Raw genomic sequence first — 22,142 nt, 5'->3', positions numbered from 1 at the left:
AACGCAAACACCCAACATAGTCTTGGAAGAGGCAGGCGGGGCCGGGAGGAATCTGCAGCTGTTGGGATGGGGGAACCCGTCTGAAGGAGCAGATCCTTGCCGGAGACAAGCCAGGAGTCACAGCAGGATTATGCCCTCCAGGGCAAGAGGAAGGTGGGAGCTCGGCTGAGGCTTTTGCCTGGCCGGCGGGAAGGCTCAAACAAGAACGGGGTCGGGAATTGGAAGGACCCCAGGGAGCGGAGGGCTGTACAAGAAGGAGGGGCCAGCGGGAGGATTCCGTGTTAGAGTTCAGATCTTGCTGAGGGTGGAGTAGGGTTGGAAGTGGAGTGGGGTGGGGTTATAGGTGGGATGGGGTGTGAAGGGGGATGGGGCGTGGATGGAGATGAGGGTACTCTGGAGCGACTGGGATACGGGCTGGGGAAAACTACGGCCAGAGGTACTGTCCCTGTCCCCCGCCTCCCTCCTGTTTCTCCAAGCAGAGTTCAGAGACTGCCGCTATAGCTGCTATAGTCTTGGACCTGATCCTAGAACCAACCTGGGAGCTTCAAAATTGGGACTCCTTACTGAGAAAGGTATTTTGTGTGAACCCCTGGGAGTCAGGGTCCCTAAGCCAGTGCTCTCCACCTCTATCCTTCTTCCCTTCTCCCCCCTTCTTCTCTCTCTCTCCATGCCTCACCCCCATCTCATTCCCTCCTCTCCATCCCCCTCTGCCGTCCCTTGCTTCCTCCCTTCCTCTTCTCTCTCTGCCCTCCACCCCTATCAACCGCCCTGTTGCCCTCCTTCCTCTTTTCTCCCTCTGCCCCTGACTCTGCCCTTTCTGTCCCCTTCCCCTCTGTTTCCCATCTTTCTATCCCTCTCCTCCATCCCCTCATCCCTCCTCACCTTATACCTGCTTTTTACTAAGCAATGGCCTTAGCAGTCCAAGAGGCTGTCTGTGGAATCTTCCCCTTCAGTGTGACCTTATATTGTGGTGACAGATGGAATGAGTAGGCTGGTGTTGGTGCTTAGACATGAAAAGGGTCTGGTGGCTGCCACAGCCATTCCTGTAACTATTTTTTAAATGACGTCTGGAGGCTGGGAAGAGTCTTAAAGCCTTAGGACAAGTCCAGGAAAGTGAGAAAGCTTGGTTGATGCAATCTAGTAAATGAAGTTCAGTTGGGAGAAACAGTCATGATCAGGCTGAGGGGATAAAATGACCAAAGGACAGCAATCTCATGTAATTGACAGGAACTACTGTTCCATTTAAGATGAAATGGAGCTTGGGGGGGGGAATCAAATTGGATCCCTACTTCTCACACCATATACAAAATGCAATTCCCAAATAGATTAAAAACTTAAAAGAGGAAAGCAAAACTTTAGAAATTTTAGAAGAATATATAGGAGAATATCTTTATGACCTCAGGGGATTTCTTAAATAATAAAAACTTTTGAGCTTAAAGGAAAAGATTGGTAAATTTGACTACATTCAAATTCCTCCAAATTACAACATAAAGTGAAAAGATGGTAAGTGCACACAGAAAGCTTCTAAAGTTTTGATACTGTTCTATTTTCTGGGTTCTGTGGAGGGTTCACAGGTGTTCATTTTGTTGTTACACTTCATAATTTACATGTGTTAACCATATTCTTTTGTGCATATCAACTGTTACCATAAAATTATTATAAAATAATAATAAAGTGAAAAGACAAGCCACAAATTGGAGATGTTTGCCACAGGTAAACTAAGAAATGATTAGTGTGTAGAATACATAAGGAACTCCTAAAATTAATAGGAAAAGGACAAACTGATTTTTTTTAATGAGCAAAAGATATGAATGGGCACTTCATAGTGCCCATAGAAGAGAAAGAAAAATGGACAAAACACACATGAAAAGATGTTGCACCCTCATTAGCAATAAGGAAAATTCCAATTAAAACTGATAATTATAATTTTATACCCACAAGTTGGCAAAAATTAAAAAGTCTGTAATATCCAGTGTTGCTGAGGATGTGGAGTGGCTAGAGTTTTTATACACTATAGTGAAAGTATAAATTGGTACAATCTCCTTGGAAAACAACATTATCTCGTAAAGTTTAAATAGGCTTATGCCCTATGATCCAGCACTTCCACTCCTAGGTATATGCTAGGGAAACTTTTCCACCTGTATATATGTCTCTTTTAATCTACAAGTCCCTCCTCTTTTCCTCTTGCAATTAAAAAATAAATAAACTGGGTTGTTTGTGCTGCTGGGTTGTTTGACTAGAGTCCTAGTCTCTCTTGAACCCAGTTCAGTCAGGCCCCACCAAAAATGTTCTAATCAAGGTCATCAGCAACCCTCCCCTTCAAGTTAGTCAGTTCTCAGTCTTCATCTTACTTAACCCATCATCGGTTGCTCACTCTCTCCTCCCAAAAGCACTTTCTTCACTTGGCTTCTCAGGCATTCCCGTTTTTTCTCCCACCTCACTGGCCACTCCTTAGCCTCCAGTGCTGGCTCCTCCTCTACCTGTCGCCCCTGAGGCATTCTTAATTACCTACAGTCCCTTAGAGATCTCTCACTGCCTCCTAGCTTTAAATTCCTTATATCAGTCAGGATGGGCTAAATTATGCTGAGGTGACAACCAACCTCAAAATCTCAGCAGCTATATGTGGAAGCTAATAAATACAACAAGCTAGTAAATATGACATAAAAGAAGCAGACTTACAGATATTGAGAACAAACTAGTGGTTACCAGTGAGGGGGTAGGGGCAATATAGGGGTGAGAGAGTGGGAGGTACAAACTACTGGGTGTAAGATAGGCTCGAGGATGTATTGTACAACATGGGGAATACAGCCAATATTTTGTGATAACTGTAAATGGAAAGTAACCTTTAAAAAAACTGTTTAAACGTGTGTGTGTGAGTTGTGAAAAAAATAATATCTACTTCATAGAAATATTAAGAAGAATACTAGTAGGTCAAAAATAGTCAAATATCAGCATTTTCATATGGTGCAACCTAATAAATGAGTTACTAATACAACATGCTTATAATTGCACCTTTTCAGTAAATACTCAGTAAATGTTAACTGTGATGACAATAAAAGAAAAAGAAAAAAATAAAATAAAATCATAGGCTATATAAAGCTTAGTAAAAATATGTGCTACATAAGAACAAATTGTTTCTGACAGAGGCCCTGAGAAAGCCTTAAGTGATCTAGTTTTGTTTATTTTTAGTTTCAAGCTATGTTACGGGTGGGTGACGTCGCTGGTTAACTAAATTCCAGTTAGGCAAGGTCCTGCTATACAGAAGCTGAATAATAAAATTATTTTTTAAAAAAACTGTTTAAAAAAAAAAAAAACTAAGGACAACCAATCCAAACAGCCACCTAGGCTTTCTCAAATAAAGCAAGCACTTCAGCTATAGCCAGTCAAATAATTTCCTTGCTTTCCATCTCTTCTCTTTAAAGATCTTTCCCTGAACTCTTCTTCTTTTTTTTTTATAAACTTATTTTATTTTTATTTTTGGCTGTGTTGGGTCTTCATTGCTGTGTGCGGGCTTTCTCTGGTTGCGGCGAGCGGGGGCTACTCTTCGTTGCAATGCACAGGCTTCTCATTGCAGTGGCTTCTCTAATTGTGGAGCACAGGCTCTAGGCGCGTGGGCTTCAGTAGTTGTGGCACAAGAGCTCAGTAGTTGTGGCACACAGGCTCCAGAGCGCAGGCTCAGTAGTTGTGGCACACGGGCTTAATTGCTCCACGGCATGTGGGATCTTCCCGGACCAGGGCTCGAACCCGTGTCCCCTGCATTGGCAGGCGGATTCTTAACCACTGCACCACCAGGGAAGCCCCCTGAACTCTTCTTAACCACTTCTGGTTTGGCACTGCCTGGTTTGTTTTTTGCTCAGATAAACTCTTAAAAAAATGTTTTTTTAAGTCTCAGCAGTTCATAAAAACAAAGATTTTTTGCCCAAACTCTTAAAAAAATGTTTTTTTTAAGTCTCAGCAGTTCACAAAAACAAAGATTTCTTGCTCCTGCTTCTTGTCCACTGTGGGTTGGCTACATCTCTGCTCTGTCATCACTCCAGGACTGAGGCTGAAGGGGCAGCGCTCACCTGGGACAATGCCGGTCCCACAGCAGAGTGAAGAGAGAAAGTGGCTATCATGTAATGGCTCTTAGTTCTGCTTGGGAATGGCACATGTCAATTCTCACATTGCAGAGGGCAAAGCAGATCGTGTGGCTAAACTTGAGGACAATAAGATAAGGATATAGAATCCTGTAAGGAGGAACAGCAAATTTTTTTTTTTTTTTGGGCCACATGGGGCTTCTGGGATCTTAATTCCCTAAGGAGGGAACAAGGGATCTAACCTTTGTCCCGTGCAGTGGAAGCACAGAGTCCTAACCACTGGACCACCAGGGAATTCCCAACAGCAAATCTTTTTGAACAATAACAAAATTTACCATACTATATGTATGCTATCAATGGGTATCTAATCGACCTCTCAAACTCAACACTTCGAAACTGATCTCCAGATCCTCATCCCATTCTGTTCTCCCCACACAGACTATTCAGTTGATAGCAACTCCTCTGACTGCCCCAGCCCAAATCCTTGAAGTCATTCTTAACACTGCTCTCTCACAGCACATCCAATCCATCAGAAAGTCCTGTTGGCTCTGCCTTCAAAATATATCCAGAATCTGACCACTTCTTGCTACATCTGCTGCTACCAACCTGGTGTGAGTCATCATCATCTCTTGCCTGAACGACTGCAATAGCCTCCTGTCTGGTCTCCCTGCCTCTAGCCTTGCCTCCCCTCCCCTCCAGTCTATTCTTAACAGAGCAGCCAGAGAGATCCTTTAAAAATCAAAGACAGGACACATCACTCCCACTGCTCAAAATCCTTCAGTGGCTGCCCATTTCTCTCAGAGTAGAAGCCGCAGCCTTTACAATGGTCTATAAAGTCCTACATGCTCTGCACTCCCCACCCAATCTCTCTAATGTCATTTCCCACTCCTCCTTGCCTCCCTGCTGTCCCCTTGAACGTGTGCCTCTTCTGTCCACCTTAAGGCCTTTGCACTTGTTCCCTCTGCCTGCAGTGCTCTCCAAGTTATCTGCATAGGAGACTCTCTCACCTTCTTCAAGTATTTGCTCAAATATTACCTTCTCAGTTATGCCTCCCATGATGTCCATATTTAAAATTGCAACACGCCCCCCACTTCCTTGGCACTTCCAATTCCCCTTATCCTGCTCTATATTTTTTCCCGAAGCACTTATCATCTTCTTACAAACTATTTAACGTACTCCCCACTAGAAAGTAACTTTCACAAGGACTCAGATTTTTGTCACTTTCGCTCCTTGATGTCTCCCAAATGCTTAAAGGATCATCCGACAGTAGGTACTCCATAAATATTTGTTAAATGATAGAATGAACATGGGTGAAAAAAGCAAGATGCAGAATAATGCATACTGTGTGATACTCCATAAAATTCTGAGACAAGAAGATGTTTTAAAATATTGTTCAGGGAGTCACGCACACACAGTATATTAATGCATATTAGTAAGGGAATGGTAACATTTTGGATAGTGGTTCTCTCTTAGGGTAAGGATGAGGGAGGAGAGACATAAGACCCTTCAATAGTATTGATCATTCACTATTTCTTAAGTTGGGGAGTTGGTTCATGGGTCTCTTTTATCATGCTTCCTAACTTACACATGGCTTATATATATTCTCTTGTATGCATCAAATATTTTAGTTACAAAATGGTTAAGAGAGAGAGGGCTTCCCTGGTGGCGCAGTGGTTGAGAGTCGCCTGCCGATGCAGGGGACACGAGGGGACACGGGTTCGTGCCCCGGTCCGGGAAGATCCCACATGCAGCGGAGTGGCTAGGCCCGTGAGCCATGGCCGCTGAGCCTGCGCGTCCGGAGCCTGGGCTCCGCAACAGGAGAGGCCACAACAGTGAGAGGCCCGCGTACCGCAAAAAAAAAAAAAAAAAAAGAGAGCGAGAGAGACCGGAACTAGCTATACGAGGAGTTGAAGAATGGTGTTCCAAACAAAGGAACACAGTGTACAAAGGCCCTGAGGTGGGAACAGTTGTAGTGTTGGAGGGCTTGATAGGAAGCCAGTGTGCCTGGAGCATCGTAAGCAAGGGATAGGGAGGCGTGAGATGAACTGGAGAGGTGTGCAGGAACCAGATCTTGAAAGCCCACAGTAAGGAGTTTGAATCTGATTCTAAGTGCAGTAGGAAGGCAGTGGAGGATTTTAAGCAGGTGCAAGACATGAGCAGATTTAAGTTAGCAGAAGTGGTCTGGGCTGTGGCTTTGGCTGGCTCACGTGCCAAAAGTGGGCCTCCCAAAATATGAAGGAACACAGGCAAATTTAAACCCTCTAGCCTTTCATTTGACTGGACAATAAGTAATAAAAATAAAGGGGGAACGGTGGTGGCATTTTACTGAAACGGGGAAAACTAAGTAGAACATAATGCAAAAGAGATGTTGTAAATGAGTTTGAGACTTGGAAAGGTGAGCAGGGGTCAAATCATGAAGACTCATAAATCTGGCAAAGGGGGTTGGACTTGATCTTGTAAACACTGGGGAACCATTTGCTTTAAAGCTGCTTTTAAGGGTTTTAAGCTGAGGTGTGCCATGGTCAGATTTGCTTTCAGAAAAATCACTTTGGTAGCCAAGGCAGAGAAAGAGGTAGAGAGCATAACACTGGAGCAAGGGAGGCCAGTGAGGCTCCTGGGAATACTGTCTGGCACCAGCTTGTGAGGCCTGAATTAGGGTGGTGACAGCAGAGATGGAGAACACAGATATGAAATATGTCAGGAAGTAAAATCAGTAGGAATCAATAACTGGTAAGATACTGTGGGGAGAAAGGAATGGGGGTGGGGGTGTAGTCAAGGAGGATGGTTAGCACTGACTGGCCATTCACCTCACTCTTTTTTTTTTTTTTTTTTTTGCGGTACGCGGGCCTCTTATTGTTGTGGCCGCTCCCGTTGTGGAGCACAGGCTCTGGACGTGCAGGCCCAGTGACCATGGCTCACAGGCCCAGCCACTCCGCGGCATGTGGGATCTTCCCGGACCGGGACACGAACCCGTGTCCCCTGCATCGGCAGGCAGACTCTCAACCACTGCGCCACCAGGGAAGCCCTTTTTTTTTTTTTAAATTAGTTTCTGCTTTATAACAAAGTGAATCAGTCATACATATACATCTGTTCCCACATCCCTTCCCTCTTGCGTCACCTCACTCTTGCTCCAGATGTATAAGGTAGACCCACAACCAGATCCCAAGGAGGTGGCAGCCATAGAGGCTAGAAGAAATCAAGAAAAGGAGCAACAGAGCCGATTCTTCAGTGTGTGGACCAGAAAAATGCCGGTGAGTGGGCAGCGGGGACTTTCTCTGGACCAGGGGCCACCTCACTCTTGCACCTGGAGAGGAACATAGCAGTGCCCATCACAGCCCCTCCCTGATGCAAGCAGACTGTAGGGCTAGAAAGGAAGGGGGAGGGTGAAAAGGCACCCACCCCCACGTGTGGGAAGGGCCTGGGAAAGGGGACTGGGGGTGCAGGGGCAGAGACTGGGGGAAGAGGAGCCAGTGACAGCTGACTTCTCCAGTCAGCTCTGGGCCAAGTGGCCTGGTTCTCAAGAGACAGGCAAATGGAGCCGAAAGAAGTCTATAAAGAATATTTGGGGGCTTCCCTGGTGGCGCAGTGGTTGAGAGTCGCCTGCCGATGCAGGGGACACGAGGGGACACGGGTTCGTGCCCCGGTCCGGGAAGATCCCACATGCAGCGGAGTGGCTAGGCCCGTGAGCCATGGCCGCTGAGCCTGCGCGTCCGGAGCCTGGGCTCCGCAACAGGAGAGGCCACAACAGTGAGAGGCCCGCGTACCGCAAAAAAAAAAAAAAAAAAAGAGAGCGAGAGAGACCGGAACTAGCTATACGAGGAGTTGAAGAATGGTGTTCCAAACAAAGGAACACAGTGTACAAAGGCCCTGAGGTGGGAACAGTTGTAGTGTTGGAGGGCTTGATAGGAAGCCAGTGTGCCTGGAGCATCGTAAGCAAGGGATAGGGAGGCGTGAGATGAACTGGAGAGGTGTGCAGGAACCAGATCTTGAAAGCCCACAGTAAGGAGTTTGAATCTGATTCTAAGTGCAGTAGGAAGGCAGTGGAGGATTTTAAGCAGGTGCAAGACATGAGCAGATTTAAGTTAGCAGAAGTGGTCTGGGCTGTGGCTTTGGCTGGCTCACGTGCCAAAAGTGGGCCTCCCAAAATATGAAGGAACACAGGCAAATTTAAACCCTCTAGCCTTTCATTTGACTGGACAATAAGTAATAAAAATAAAGGGGGAACGGTGGTGGCATTTTACTGAAACGGGGAAAACTAAGTAGAACATAATGCAAAAGAGATGTTGTAAATGAGTTTGAGACTTGGAAAGGTGAGCAGGGGTCAAATCATGAAGACTCATAAATCTGGCAAAGGGGGTTGGACTTGATCTTGTAAACACTGGGGAACCATTTGCTTTAAAGCTGCTTTTAAGGGTTTTAAGCTGAGGTGTGCCATGGTCAGATTTGCTTTCAGAAAAATCACTTTGGTAGCCAAGGCAGAGAAAGAGGTAGAGAGCATAACACTGGAGCAAGGGAGGCCAGTGAGGCTCCTGGGAATACTGTCTGGCACCAGCTTGTGAGGCCTGAATTAGGGTGGTGACAGCAGAGATGGAGAACACAGATATGAAATATGTCAGGAAGTAAAATCAGTAGGAATCAATAACTGGTAAGATACTGTGGGGAGAAAGGAATGGGGGTGGGGGTGTAGTCAAGGAGGATGGTTAGCACTGACTGGCCATTCACCTCACTCTTTTTTTTTTTTAAATTAGTTTCTGCTTTATAACAAAGTGAATCAGTCATACATATACATCTGTTCCCACATCCCTTCCCTCTTGCGTCACCTCACTCTTGCTCCAGATGTATAAGGTAGACCCACAACCAGATCCCAAGGAGGTGGCAGCCATAGAGGCTAGAAGAAATCAAGAAAAGGAGCAACAGAGCCGATTCTTCAGTGTGTGGACCAGAAAAATGCCGGTGAGTGGGCAGCGGGGACTTTCTCTGGACCAGGGGCCACCTCACTCTTGCACCTGGAGAGGAACATAGCAGTGCCCATCACAGCCCCTCCCTGATGCAAGCAGACTGTAGGGCTAGAAAGGAAGGGGGAGGGTGAAAAGGCACCCACCCCCACGTGTGGGAAGGGCCTGGGAAAGGGGACTGGGGGTGCAGGGGCAGAGACTGGGGGAAGAGGAGCCAGTGACAGCTGACTTCTCCAGTCAGCTCTGGGCCAAGTGGCCTGGTTCTCAAGAGACAGGCAAATGGAGCCGAAAGAAGTCTATAAAGAATATTTGGGGGCTTCCCTGGTGGCGCAGTGGTTAAGAATCTGCCTGCCGATGCAGGGGACACGGGTTTGAGCCCTGATCCAGGAAGATCCCACCTGCCGCGGAGAAACTAAGCCCGTGCGCCATGGCCGCTGAGCCTGTGCTCTAGAGCCCGTGCTCCACAACAAGGTGTAATGAAGAATAGCCCCCACTCGCCATAACTAGAGAAAGCCCACGCCCAGCAACAAAGACCCAACTCAGCCAAAAATAAAGAAATAAAGAAAGAAAGAAAGAAAGAGAAAAGAATATTTGGTATTGCATGCATATGCCTAAAACTCTTTCTGGAAGGCTACATAAACCGTTAACTGTTCCCTGGTGGTCCAGTGGCTAAGACTCCACACTCCCAATGCAGGGGGCCCGGGTTCGATCCCTGGTCAGGGAACTAGATCCCACATGCCACAACTAAAAGATCCCATATACTGCAACGAAGATCCTGCGTGCTGCAACTAAAACCCAGTGCAGCCAAATAAATAATAAAATAAATAAATATATTTTAAAAAAAGAAACCGTTAACCAGCCTGAGGGACAGAGATGGGAGGGACACTTACTCTTCACTAAACTGTATTCCCTTCTGCACTATTTTGAAACATTTTAAATGAATTATAATCAAAATAAAGAGAAAATATTGATAGTTTAAGAAAAAGCAGATTGCTGGCTGGGTGGATGAGTGGTGTGACTGAGATCTAGTTGGCAAGCGTTTCCTCAGGGCCTGCTCTGTGCCAAGCACTGGGTTGGGCAGTAGGGATACAAAGCTGACTAAGGCCCAGTGTCTGCCCTTAGCAGGCTCACAGTCTGGTGTAGGAGATAATCAATAGAGGCAAACTTCATTATAGTGTCAGCAGTGGGCCCTAGATTATATGGAAGTAGCACCTGCTGGAGGGGTCAGGAAAGTGAAGTCTGAGCTGATGTTAAGGGATGAATAGGAGTTTGGGTAAAGAGGGGAGGAAAGAGTGTTCCAAGTGGAGGGAGATGCTGGAACAAAGGCTATCAGTGTGAAACAGCCTGGGATGTGCAGGGAACTGTAAGCAGAGCTTCTGAGGGTGGGAGAGGGGAAGAGGGTGAGATGAGGCTGGAGACAGAGGAAGAGGCTAGACTACTGAGGGACTTACAAACCATGCTGAGATGGTAGAATATTATCCAGTAGGTACTGGGGATCCTATAGGAGGATTTTGAAGCAGGTAAATTCTGAGCAGTCTGTGTTAGAGCATTCGAGGCCCACTGCTGGGCCTGTACCTTGATTTAACTCATTTCTTTGGGATCAGGTGGATGCTGAAGCCCTTAACAGCCACATGGAAGAGAAAAAGCTTTGGAAGGCAAAAACGCAGAGCAAGGTGGCAGCTTATGGTAAAAGCCCAAGGCCAGGGGCCAGACAAAGGGGAAAAGCAAGGGCCTGAGTGGGATAAGGCAGGGCAGTTCTGCTTCGGAGTGGGGCCTGAGGCCTGGGGTGTGGTAAGACAAACCAGATTGGCCTTTGGGAACAGTGGCTGTGCTGAGTGGGCTCTGTCCCTCCCGTGGGGCCTTCTCCATGCCCCTACCCACCACCCCCAGATACCAACCAGGCGCAGTATGATATGGTGGCTCAGACGCTAGAGAAGGAACAGGCAGAATGGACACCTCACCTGGTCAAGAAAATGCACGAGTTTCGGAAGCAGGAGAAGCAGCTCAAGAAAAGCCGTGAACTTGACTGTGAGGATTCAGACCGACTCTGGAGGGAGTTTCCAGCTCAACTTGGTGACAATGATCCCCACTGGGGCCCAGCCAGCCTGCAGTGCTTCTCTGGGGAAGATTGGTACAGGGCCACATGCCTGAGAATGCAGCAGGAGGAGTTCATGCGCAGCCTGCAGAAGCCGCAGCAAGAGCAACAGCAAGCCAGAGTTGAGGAGATCTGCACAGGTAAGCAGCGGGGGCCCTCCAGGCTGTGGCCTGAGGCCTAGTGGGGAGTCATCCTGAGCTGGATACAGCGCCCAGAAGACCAGAACTGCGTGGGGAGGTCCAGTTACCCATAGGGGCTGATGCTGAAAGGTTAGACTGAGCAGGCCCCAACCTCCCTGACTTCCTTCATCAACTGACAGTATAGCCACTGATTCCCCAATCAGCCTGGCACTCCATTACCTGGAGGCAGCAGAGTGAAGACAAACCTAATGGCTCTGCTGCTTACTAGCCGGTTTGGGCAAATGAATTTTCCTCTCTGTGCTTCAGTTTCCTTATCTTTAAAATGAGGAAGTTAATCCATACCAGATAGAGCTCGTATGAGAATGAAATGAGATATGTAAGTAAAGCACAGGTGTCAGTGCTCAATAACCAGTAGCTACTATCAATATTACTATGACATCCGTGGCCACGTCCCCCTCTTCCATTAGAGTAAGCCTTTCACGGGCAAGGACCATCTCTTATCTAGTCACGCTGCTCACCTTTAAAACTACGCCTGTTATAGCACCCTGTTCTGTTATACCGCTTATCACGGAGGTAACTAAGTATCTGAAAGTACTTGTGGAATGTCTGTCTTCTCCCCAAAATGTCAGCTCACTGAAGATGAACCACGTCTCTCATTTCCACCCCTATATCCCAGTCGCCTAGTACATTGTCTGCTACAGTGTCAGGAGCTAAATAAGTCATTGTTGAATGAACAGTTGAAGACCAAAGTAAACAAGAAAGGCACCCTACCCTCCAGGAACCCACAGAACCATGCCTTCCAGAAAATCAGTGTAGAGTAAGAGGAAAAGATACACGCACAGGTCATTTACCAGCACGTATCTATACTTTAACACCGCGTTAGGTACTATGCGAGGTACTGTGATAGAAGTATATATAGGACACGGAGGGAACATCAATATGGGAGTGGTCAGTTCTCACAAAGGAAAGGAGGCAGGGTAGGGGGTTGGCACAGGCCCGCTGTCAGGAACCAATTTTGGAAAGTTGGGTACAATTTCGGCAACGTAGAGAGTGGGAATGAGAAAAGGTCATTCTAGGCAGAGCGGGTAGCAAAAGGAAGAGCTAACCTTTGCTGAGCGCTTACTGTGTACCAGACACTGTGCCAAGCTTTCTACCATGTACTAACTCATTTTATCCTCACAACAACCCTATGAGGCAAGTACTAGTAGTATCCCTATCTTCGGTGGAGGAAACGGAAGAACAGAGATGTTAAATAACTTGCCCAAAATCATACAGCTAGTGGGTGATGGAAGCGGGAAGTGCGGGAAGTGAACTCAGGCAGGCTGGCTCCAGAGCCTGCACTCTTGACCGCTAAGCCACACTTGCTGTCAGTCACCATGAGAAACTGGGGACTCAGAGGCCAAGGGAGAAGTTTCAGGGAGGGAGTCATCAATAACGTCAAATGCCCCAGAGAAGTTCAGATAGGAAAAGAATGAGACTTGAAAATGAGATTTGAGAAATGAGATTTGGAAATTAGGAGTATTTGGTGATTTTTGTCAGAACAGTCGCAGTGGAACCAGGGGCCAGCTGCCCAATGGCAGCAGGCAGGTGTACGAGAAGGTAGAGCAAGGCAACAGGGACAGCAGAATGCTGGGAGAGAGTCTGTGTAGTGTCATGGAAGGAGCATGGGCTGTTTCCTCGAGAGATCTGGATTCAAATCCCAACTTACTATTTGCTGGCTGTGTAACCTTGGGCATTTTACTTCACCTCTGGACCTCATCTGAAAAATGGGGCTGATCTTTCCTCTCTGGGTTGCTACGAAGAGTGAAATGAAACAAGGCACCCCTATCCTCCCTTCCCCCTCCCTCCAGTCTCTGAAATCTGTGTCCTTGTGCCTCTCCAGAGCCAACCCCTCAACCTATGCTCTGGACCCCATTCCCCCTGCCTCCCACACAGGCTGTGCTCCCCTAGGTACTCCCGGCTGGGTTCTCAACACTTGCCCTTCCACTGGCCCCTTCTGTGAAGGCTGTAAGCATGCTTGTGTTTAACCCTTCTTAGGAAAAAAACAAAAGTCTCCCTCCACTCTGTGATTCCTCTAGATGCTGTGAGCTAGCTGTTTTCCTTTACAGCCGTATTTTCTGAAAAATCTGCTTCCACTTGCTCTTTCCTTCCGAACTTTCCAGTCACACCTCAACCCCTGAGATCTCATTTCTCCCCACACAGCTTCACTGACACTACTCTTACTAAAATCATCAATGCCCTTTGTGTTATCAGGTACAAGAGGCTCTGTTCAGTCTTCTCTCCTTGACTGGGACTTTCTTGCTACACTTGACTCTGATCACATCTTCCTTCTTGAACCTCTCTCTTCCTTGGCTTCTGTGACAGCACATTCTGCCTGTAGCTCTCCGATCATTCCTCCTCTGTCTGCCCTTTACGGATTCCTCTTCCTTCTACTTCTTCCTTCTTGAGACTCTGTCCTGGCGCACTCCTTACCCTGCGTACTTGCCTCAGGCACCCTCGGTCCTCATTCTGGTTTCAGCTAAAATGTCACCACCTCTGTGCTGAGGACTCTCTACCTGCAGAATCAGATATCCAGGTGCCTGCGGACCACCTCCAACTCAGCTTCCTAAACAATTCATCAGTGCTCCCTAACCTGCTCTGAATTCTGTATCCTCTAGTTCCAGTGGTGGCCACACGATGCATGGAGTCATCCCAGCCAGGACCCTGGAAAGCATCCAAGTCTTTCTTCTCCCTTACTCCCTCATCCAATCCATCAAGTACTGCTGATGTAACCTCCATATATTTCCCTTCCCTCCTTTCTATCACTGGCCTGGTTTGAGCCCTCCCAACTGGCCTACTGCCTTAGCCTCCAAGATGGCTTCCCTACCTCAACTGTCTCCCACCAGCCTGACTGTCCTCTATACTGGCCACCAAAAGGCGCTTTCTAAAATGCAAATCTGTGTCACCCCCTTACTTAAAATTCTTCCATGTTCCCCACGACCTTCAGGGTCAAGTTTTTAGTCCTTAGTCTGGCCCCTGTAGAGCTCCCCAGTCACTTGCATTTTATGCTCTAGGAAGAGCAGACTATTTGTAATTTAAGATACAGACCATGCTGTTTCCTGATTTCCTTCATTCATTTGATAAATATGTACTGAGCACCCACTATGTGCCAGGCTCTGATGCAGGTGCTAGGGCATGGTAGTGGATAAAACAGACAAAAATCCCTGCTTTCACAAGGGTTACCTTCTAGTGAGGAGAGAGACAGGCAATAGACAAAAATAATTAAGTAAAATGTAGGGTATATTGGATGGTGACAAATGCTAGGGAGAAAAATAAATCAGAGAAGGAGGATAAATGTTGGGGGCAGGCAGGTGGCAATTTTAGGTAGGAGAGACAGAAGGCCTCAGTGAGGCGGTAACATTTGAGCGAAGACCTGAGGGAGGCAAAAGAGCATGAGACAAGAGCAACGTTTATTGCAAATCCCCGAGGCAGGAACGTCTGGCATGTTCTAGAAACAGCAAGGAGACTGGTGTGGCTGGATTGAAGCAAAGTTTCAATACATTTGCTCATGCTGTGCTTGCAGCCTGGAATGCCCTTTGCCCTTTCTGACTATATGCAACATGTATTTCAAGGATCACCTCCTCCTGGAAGCCTTCCTCTCACCCAAAGCTCTCTTAATGCCCTACACACATCTCTGTCATTGCCCTTACCACATTGTGGTCTGATGATCTACATTTGATCCATCTCCTCCATTAGACAAGGAACTCTCTGAGGACAGGATCTAATTCGTTGGTATCCTCAGAACCCAACACATGGCCCTTAGACTGAGGCTCAGAGATGAAATGATTTCCCCAAGGTCACACAGCCCAGAAGCAACAGAGCTGCATTGAGACTCAGGTCCATTGGAGGCATCTTTCAGTGAGGCACCTGAGAAATTCTTGTTGCTGTCACTTTGGTTATCCCTGGCCCCAAAGAGTAGCTCCTTCCACACATCCCTCCAATGAGGACATTACCCCCTTCCGAAACATACATACACATACATCCACAAAGCTCGCTGAACAAATGGCTGAATGAGTGAACCAGGAATGCAGCAAGCCAGTACAGTGCCCTGACCATATTCCTCTGTGTAGATACGCTCAGTGAACAGCTGCGCCTAGCCGTGGAATTGCGGGCCATCCAGGTGGCCAAGCTGGAGCAGTGCTGCCGCGAGGCCATAAAGTGTGCCACGGCCAAAGCCAACAAGGCCCAGGTACGTATGGCCAGAACCATCCAGTGCACCCGGCTCTCCCCAGTCCCCTGAACAAAGTCCTGGGGAACCTCAGCCACATCTTTCCCCTCACAACCCTTCTCGAATCAACACCAGCCCTCTCATCTACCTGAGGATTTCCCCCTTCACCCAAGGGCCCTCTTAGGGCAGAAGGTCCCCTTCCCCACCTCCAGACTCAGGATGACCTGAGAACAGAACACTGCCCTCCCTTCCCCAGCCTCTTAGTCTAAGGGCTTCCAGAGGGCAGGGGAGTTCCCTGCCCATTCCAGCCCTTCCCCCACCTTAAGTCACTCAAAGGCCATGCAATATCTGTTCCTTCTCTCCCTGAGTAGGGCCATGTCTCCCCCTCCCGTGACTGAGAGTTCCCTGAGGTTGGGCATCCAAATGCTCACATTCTGGGGCCCCACCAGGTAGCTAAGATGGCTAAGCAGCAGCGCCGTGAGCATCAGCACCAACAGGAGGCCAACCTCACGAAGATCCAAAACCAGATCACAAGTGACCTACTGACTGAGAACCCCCAGGTCGCCCAAAACCCTATGGCTCCCCACAGGGTCCTGCCCTATTGCTGGAAGGGCATGACTCTAGAGCAGAGAGCTGCCATCAAGAAAGTACAGGAGGTGCAACACCATGAAAAGGAGGCACGGCGCCAGACCAAACAAGCACTGGATACCATATGGGAAGGCCAGCCCATGTGCTCGGCCCAGGCAGCAATGAAGCTAGAAGAGCTGAATTTCAGAGGGGGACTAGGCTTCTTCAACCAGCGGCTGGCTAAGAAGCTTTTAAAGAGACCAGTGAGTTCTAGGGGGTGGCAGCAGGGATGAATGCCAAGGGAGGGTGGAGACAGATGGCAAGGGCCAGGGAGAGAGGGAAAGCCCATCACCTGAGGCCTCTGGATTTCTAACTGAATTCAATAATCTACACCAATCAGCCTACAGCCCAATATCACTTGCAGTTCAACACCAGCAGCCGCTGAGCTCAGGATGGTCATCTCTCCCTCCTCCCCCCATCAAGCTCACAGAGGCTGAGTCGAGAGGAAGATGATGCAGACCCCCTCCACCAATCCATTACCCAGTGGGAGAGCTGAGCCAGCGCCCCCACCTTTGACCCTAGGTAATAAAGTTATTCACTAAAATCAAGGCCACGTGTTGTAACAGGACACAAAAGGTGTGAGGTACTGCCTTTCCCGCCCCACCCCTGGGCTCTGAGCATCCAACCCTGTCAGAGTCTTCACCCATTCACCTTTCTTCCCCATGCCAGTCCCCCCAGCACACAGTGCTGCTCGCTCCCCTGTGAGAAATAGACTTTATTAGGCACGAAGGGTGACTGGTGGGCAGAGGTTACAAAATGGCTACTGGGCTTCCTCCCAAGCTGGAGTAGGGTACTCCAGGAAGAGGAGGGACAGAGAAGCCTGTGTTTTCTCTGCCTTCCCCCTTCAAGGCTGCATGCGGATGGCCCCATCCAGCCGGATGACCTCTCCATTGAGGAATGGGTTCTCGATGATGGCCTGTACCAGATGAGCATACTCAGCAGAGTCACCCAGTCGGCTGGGGAAGGGCACCTGGCTGGCCAGGAAGTTGCGCACTTTATCTGGGAGGGTGGTCAACAGCGGAGTGCCAAATAGGCCTAGACAAGACAACCAGAGTCAGAGACCCACCCTCGCTTTCATACTGACCTGGTCCCTCCTCACCTTAACCCTACTTGTGGTGATTCCCTATGCCCAGAGGTAGAAGGCTGCTGCTGTTTAGATGGTAAATACCTTCCCCTCTCAGTTGCCCATGGATCCCATCCAATCCCAGGTGTGGCAGGGAGGGGATATGTCTACCTGGAGCAATGGTCATCACCCGGATGCCCATGGGAGCCAGATCCCGAGCAATGGGCAGTGTCATGCCCACTATGCCCCCCTTGGAAGCAGAGTATGCAGCTTGTCCAACCTGGAGAAGGAGTGGAAATCACAGGGGGAAGGGACCCAACAAGTCACCAAGGCACAAGCCTTGCGCCTACTCACACACCTGGCCCTCAAAGGCAGCTACACTGGCTGTGTTGATGATGACCCCACGTTGGCCTCCCTGGTCTGGTTCATTCTGGCCCATCTCACCAGCCACCAGGCGGATCACATTGAAGGTGCCTATGAGATTCACCTGGAGGACCAGTAGAGACATGGTGTAGGACCTAAAGCAGAAGCAGTCTTTTGTCCCCTAAAAGCTTTGGGGACACCCACAGCCAGATACTTCTTACTACTACCCCTGGAGAACCCCTAAGGCCTTACATTGAGAACTCGCTGAAAGTCCTCCAAGGTATGGGCCTGGCTCTTCTTTAAGTTGTATGTCTTGCTGGCCACTGCAATGCCTGCACAGTTGACTGCCACATCCACACGGCCAAACTTTTCTTTTGCTAGAGTCAGGGCTGCTTGCACGTCCTTCTCTGAGGTCACCTTCAAAGGGAGAAGTGGAGAAGGTATTCATCTCCCATCACACACATACCACTAAATCTTGAGGAGGGGAGGGCAAGGCAGGTTCACTCTTTGAGTGACAAGAGAATTGTGTAAGCAAGGGAGAGGCCAGGAGAAAGAAAACTCGAGAGTGGGATAAAGGTGAAAATGTTAGGTAATACAGAGCAGTGTTTCAAAACATTTTTGAAATCCATACCCTCTTCTGATAAATTCACATACCCCTAGAGATTCTCAACTGCTGTGGATCAGAGAAGTTTTGAGAATTATTGATATGAAGATAAACTAGCTTTTTTGTACCCGTACCTGCTAAGATAATTTCGTCAAGCTTTACTTCCTGTAGTTTGTTTCATGAAAAGTTTTTTGACTTTGTAAATATAAAATTACAGGGCACAATATGTATTTTCAAACTATACATACTTCCTTGAGGAGATTCTGATATGGCCAATTCCCAACCCCTCCGTTGTGAAACCCAGCTTTAGAAATTCCTTACCGAAGGCGTTTTGAAAACGGCTCCAGCCAAAAGGGAAAAGGAGATGGGTCCACTGCCCACATAGACGGTACCCTTATGAAAAAGGACCCCATGGGAGAGGTGAGGTAATCCCACTTACGTCCGCTGGGGCAAAGGCGCAGTTCCTCCCTAACTTCTTGGCCTGGGCCTCCCCATCCGAGTTGGGCAGGTCCAGAAGTACAGCAGAGGCCCCCTGCCCCACCAGTCGCTCCGCCGTGGCCAAGCCGAGGCCCGAGGCTCCACCGGTTATTACGGCGACCAGACCCTGTGAAGAGGGGCACGGTCAACAACTATACTGTACAGACCACCCCCACCCTTGCATCTGCCCATTTCCCAGGCTTCTGCGAGGGAGGCTCCCGGTCACCCCTGCGGTTTAACCCTGATGTGCCTCCTCACTTTAACGATGGGACCTCTGGGTGTCTCATCCCCAAAAAGCCCATCCAGACACCCCGCATGCACGTGCCACAGAGAGTTGACCTTCACCTCCCGAGGCCAACCGCCGCAATAGCAGGCCTCGATAAGAGTAACCCTTTCTCCCAGCACCGATCTCTCCCCCCTAGTTCTACGGCCGCGCCGTCCCAGCGGGTGCAGCGGGGCAAGAAGCAGGGACGAAGACCCGGTTACCTTCACGCTCCGACACGCAGCAGCCATCTTGCTCTGGCCTCTCTGCAAGCAGGACTGCCGGGCGCTCGCTGGTTGGCCGAGGCAGAGCCGCGGGGCGGGGCCGGCGAGGCTGGCTGTCCGAGGCTGAGAACAAAAGGCGAGTGCCGGCGGCTAGCGTCCAAGACCCGAGAGCAGGCCCGGCCAAGGTCCCGGCCGAGAGTTATTTCACCCGGGGGAGAAAACAACGAGTAGCAGCATCGCACCACCACAACCTCCGGCCTTTGGGCAGACGGCCAGCTCCGCTGGGCGGAGGGGGACAGGAGATTGAGCGTGCGTACCTTACTCCTCGGAAAAAGCCTCCATTCAACATTCATATGTTTATATCTGAGAGACTCCTATATGCCAGGCTCTGTGCGGGGCACTGGGGATAACCAGAGGAATAATAAAAGGTTCATGCCTTACGAGAGGGAAGTTGGAAAAAGTTCAATTGGAAAAAGAGATAATTACAGTACAGACACACGAAGGAAGGGACAAAGAACCAGATTCTAGAACCCAGACATGGCTATCCAAAGATGGAGATTCTGAGAGCCATGTACAGAGAAATATGTCGAGGAAGAGATTGAGAGGAACAGAGATGACCGACAGATTCTCAGAGATATGGATGTGGGCAGCCATTAAGAGAGAAGCTAGGAGACAGACATTCTGAGACAGCTGCTGAGAAGCACAAACCCAAAGAGGCATAAACAGAGAAGCCAAAAACATCTTTCATCAGGTCAGCCTTTGCTACTGTCTTCTTTGTCTAACCTATTTTAAACCCCAAAGCCCAGATCAGATTGGAAACATTTCAGATTGGACCTCAACGAGAGACTGTCATTTAAGACCCAGAACATCCTAGAACATCTTTTAACCAGTATCCCAATTAGAATCCTGAGCCCACCTAATCTACCTAATCTGACTTCTTTCTATGGAAGTATACTTCTCCCCAAACCAAGGTCTTCAGACCATAACCTTAGTGTACATTTTCAGCCTCATTCGATTGTATGTTTAATCTATCTGAAGTATCTCCCTTTGTGTTTTCCCATCCAGGAAGACTTCCCTCTGGGCCTCCTAAATGTTGACCACCGCCACACTCATGGTCACTACACCATATTCATCAGAGGATTTAATACCAGATTCACAATCTTTCTGACAACATGAAGCCCCCCAGCAGTCTATAGCACTCTTCACTGAGCCCAGTATGCTCCAACCACAGTGCCCTCTTTGTGTCCTTCTTTGTTTTGTTTTTTAATTTTTATTGGAGTATAGTTGATTTACAATGTTGCATTAGTTTCAGGTGTACAGCAAAGTGAATCAGTTATACATACACATATATGCACTGTTTTTTTAGATTCTTTTCCCATATTGGCCATTACAGAGTATTGAGTAGAGTTCCCTGTGCTATACAGTAGGTTCTTATTAGTTATCTATTTTATATATAGTAGTGTGTATATGTTAATCCCAATCTCCCAATTTATCCCTCCCCCCTGTGTTATCTTTTTTTTTTAATTTTTTATTTTATTTTTTTTGAGGTACACAGGCCTCTCACTGTTGTGGCCTCTCACGTTGCGGAGCACAGGCTCTGGACGCACAGGCTCAGCGGCCATGGCTCACGGGCCTAGCCGCTCCGTGGCATGTGGGATCTTCCTGGACCGGGGCACGAACCCGTGTCCCCTGCATCGGCAGGCGGACTCTCAACCACTGCGCCACCAGGGAGGCCCCCCCTGTGTTATCTTTGAATTAGCTATTCCCTCTGTTTGGAATGCTCTCCCCCGATCTTTGCATGACTGTATTTGTTGCTGTTGTTTGGTCATTCAGAACTAAGCTTAAATGTCACCTGGAACTCTCAAGCTGTAAGCCACCTAGTTACTATCCCATTGGCTTGGAAGATGTCATCAAGAGGACGTGACCTCTGCTTGACCACAGAGCTGGACCCAGGCATTGGGAGACTCCTTACCCCTTCCTCTGTCCTTGGAATATATCCACCGTTCCCACAGGTGGAGCTGTTTTAAGGACGCAGCCTTGAAAAAGTAAGGTGTGACCATCTGGACTGAATACATGACTGAACCCCCTTAACGCCTCTATATAAACTTTTAAGATTCTGGCAGGTGGGTGCGGAGATCTACGCGCCTTTCGGCCACCCAAAACAAACCTTGGAAGTTCCCTTGCTCATTAAATCTGCCACCTACCAATGCAGAGCGGTCTGCCTCTTTCTTCAGTTTCTCCTTGCCCTCCCTGTTCAGGGGCCAGTTTTTGGATCAACACATTGCATGTTTGAATTCTCTGCATAGCACTTACAGGTCCATCACCTTTTTTCCAAACTTGGGGCCAGATATGCTTTGGAATTCAGAATTTTTTCAATTTTAGAAAAGAGGACATGTACCCTATATTACATAACCTTATATACAGCATGTACTCTATATTACATAACTACTTAGAAAGGTCTGGAGCATCACTTATAATTAAACATTAATTTCTAGAGTCAAAAGTATGAAAATTCACACTGAGTGAATAAATCAAGACTACAAATAACCTCATGCTACTTCAGATCAGGTTTTGTCACCTAATTAGTTTGGGCTCCAAAGTATGAAAAAACAACCTATACTTTTCAGAACTTTTGGCATTGTGGAATTGTGCCTCAAGGCTTTTGAGTCTTGTCTAACCTGGCCTTGTTTGTGTGTGTATTTGTGTTGTACTCCCTGTGCTGGAAGGTAAACCCCATGGCAGCAGGGTCTTGTCCTGCTGGTTTACCTCTTGGCTACCTAATGCCAAGGACACTGCCTAGAGTGTACTAGACACTCAATACGAATGAAGGAATGAATCAATCAATCAGTCAGCCAATCTTGGAAGAATTTGCTGGCCCAGCTTTATGATTCTTTCATCTGCTCAGCTCCAGGGACCTTCACCTCCTCTCTACTTTAACCACCTCTGTCTAAACCGCATTATTAACCTTGTCATGCCCTGGAATGACTCCCCCACATCTACACACCACTGTCTCTCACTCTGACCGTGTTCTCCCAGTCACCTCAGGTCT

At 48.1% G+C, this 22,142-nt stretch overlaps 2 protein-coding genes across 6 annotated transcripts; one reads left to right on the top strand and one right to left on the bottom strand.

Moving 5' to 3' along the window:
• The first annotated feature begins 42 nt into the window (after window positions 1-42).
• On the top strand, window positions 43-16,612 carry RIBC1 (RIB43A domain with coiled-coils 1). 5 transcript variants are annotated; one of them, XM_060087290.1, is made up of 9 exons: window positions 43-153; window positions 480-572; window positions 7,211-7,327; window positions 8,913-9,029; window positions 10,636-10,717; window positions 10,922-11,266; window positions 15,376-15,494; window positions 15,923-16,303; window positions 16,465-16,612. In XM_060087290.1, the coding sequence occupies exons 3-9, from the start codon at window positions 7,211-7,213 to the stop codon at window positions 16,483-16,485; spliced, it is 1,182 nt and encodes a 393-aa protein (XP_059943273.1). In that variant the 5' UTR covers window positions 43-153; window positions 480-572; the 3' UTR covers window positions 16,486-16,612. The 5 variants fall into 5 exon arrangements, with proteins under 5 accessions (XP_059943273.1, XP_059943270.1, XP_059943272.1 ...); XM_060087287.1 differs by having other exon boundaries at window positions 16,441-16,612; XM_060087289.1 differs by lacking the exon at window positions 480-572 and having other exon boundaries at window positions 16,441-16,612.
• A 185-nt stretch (window positions 16,613-16,797) lies between these two features.
• HSD17B10 (hydroxysteroid 17-beta dehydrogenase 10) lies at window positions 16,798-19,158 on the bottom strand. Its single transcript, XM_060087265.1, has 6 exons — window positions 19,094-19,158; window positions 18,570-18,734; window positions 17,779-17,943; window positions 17,522-17,650; window positions 17,335-17,443; window positions 16,798-17,135 (listed from the first exon to the last, which is right to left on the bottom strand). Exons 1-6 carry the CDS (start codon window positions 19,118-19,120, stop codon window positions 16,945-16,947), a joined length of 786 nt encoding a protein of 261 aa, XP_059943248.1. The 5' UTR covers window positions 19,121-19,158; the 3' UTR covers window positions 16,798-16,944.
• Window positions 19,159-22,142: the final 2,984 nt, after the last annotated feature.

The sequence above is a fragment of the Mesoplodon densirostris genome, chromosome X (genome assembly GCF_025265405.1).
Source record: "Mesoplodon densirostris isolate mMesDen1 chromosome X, mMesDen1 primary haplotype, whole genome shotgun sequence".
NCBI lineage: Eukaryota > Metazoa > Chordata > Mammalia > Artiodactyla > Ziphiidae > Mesoplodon > Mesoplodon densirostris.
The sequence above is the reverse complement of the archived record's forward strand: the minus strand, read 5'-3'. Positions and strand labels throughout refer to the sequence as shown.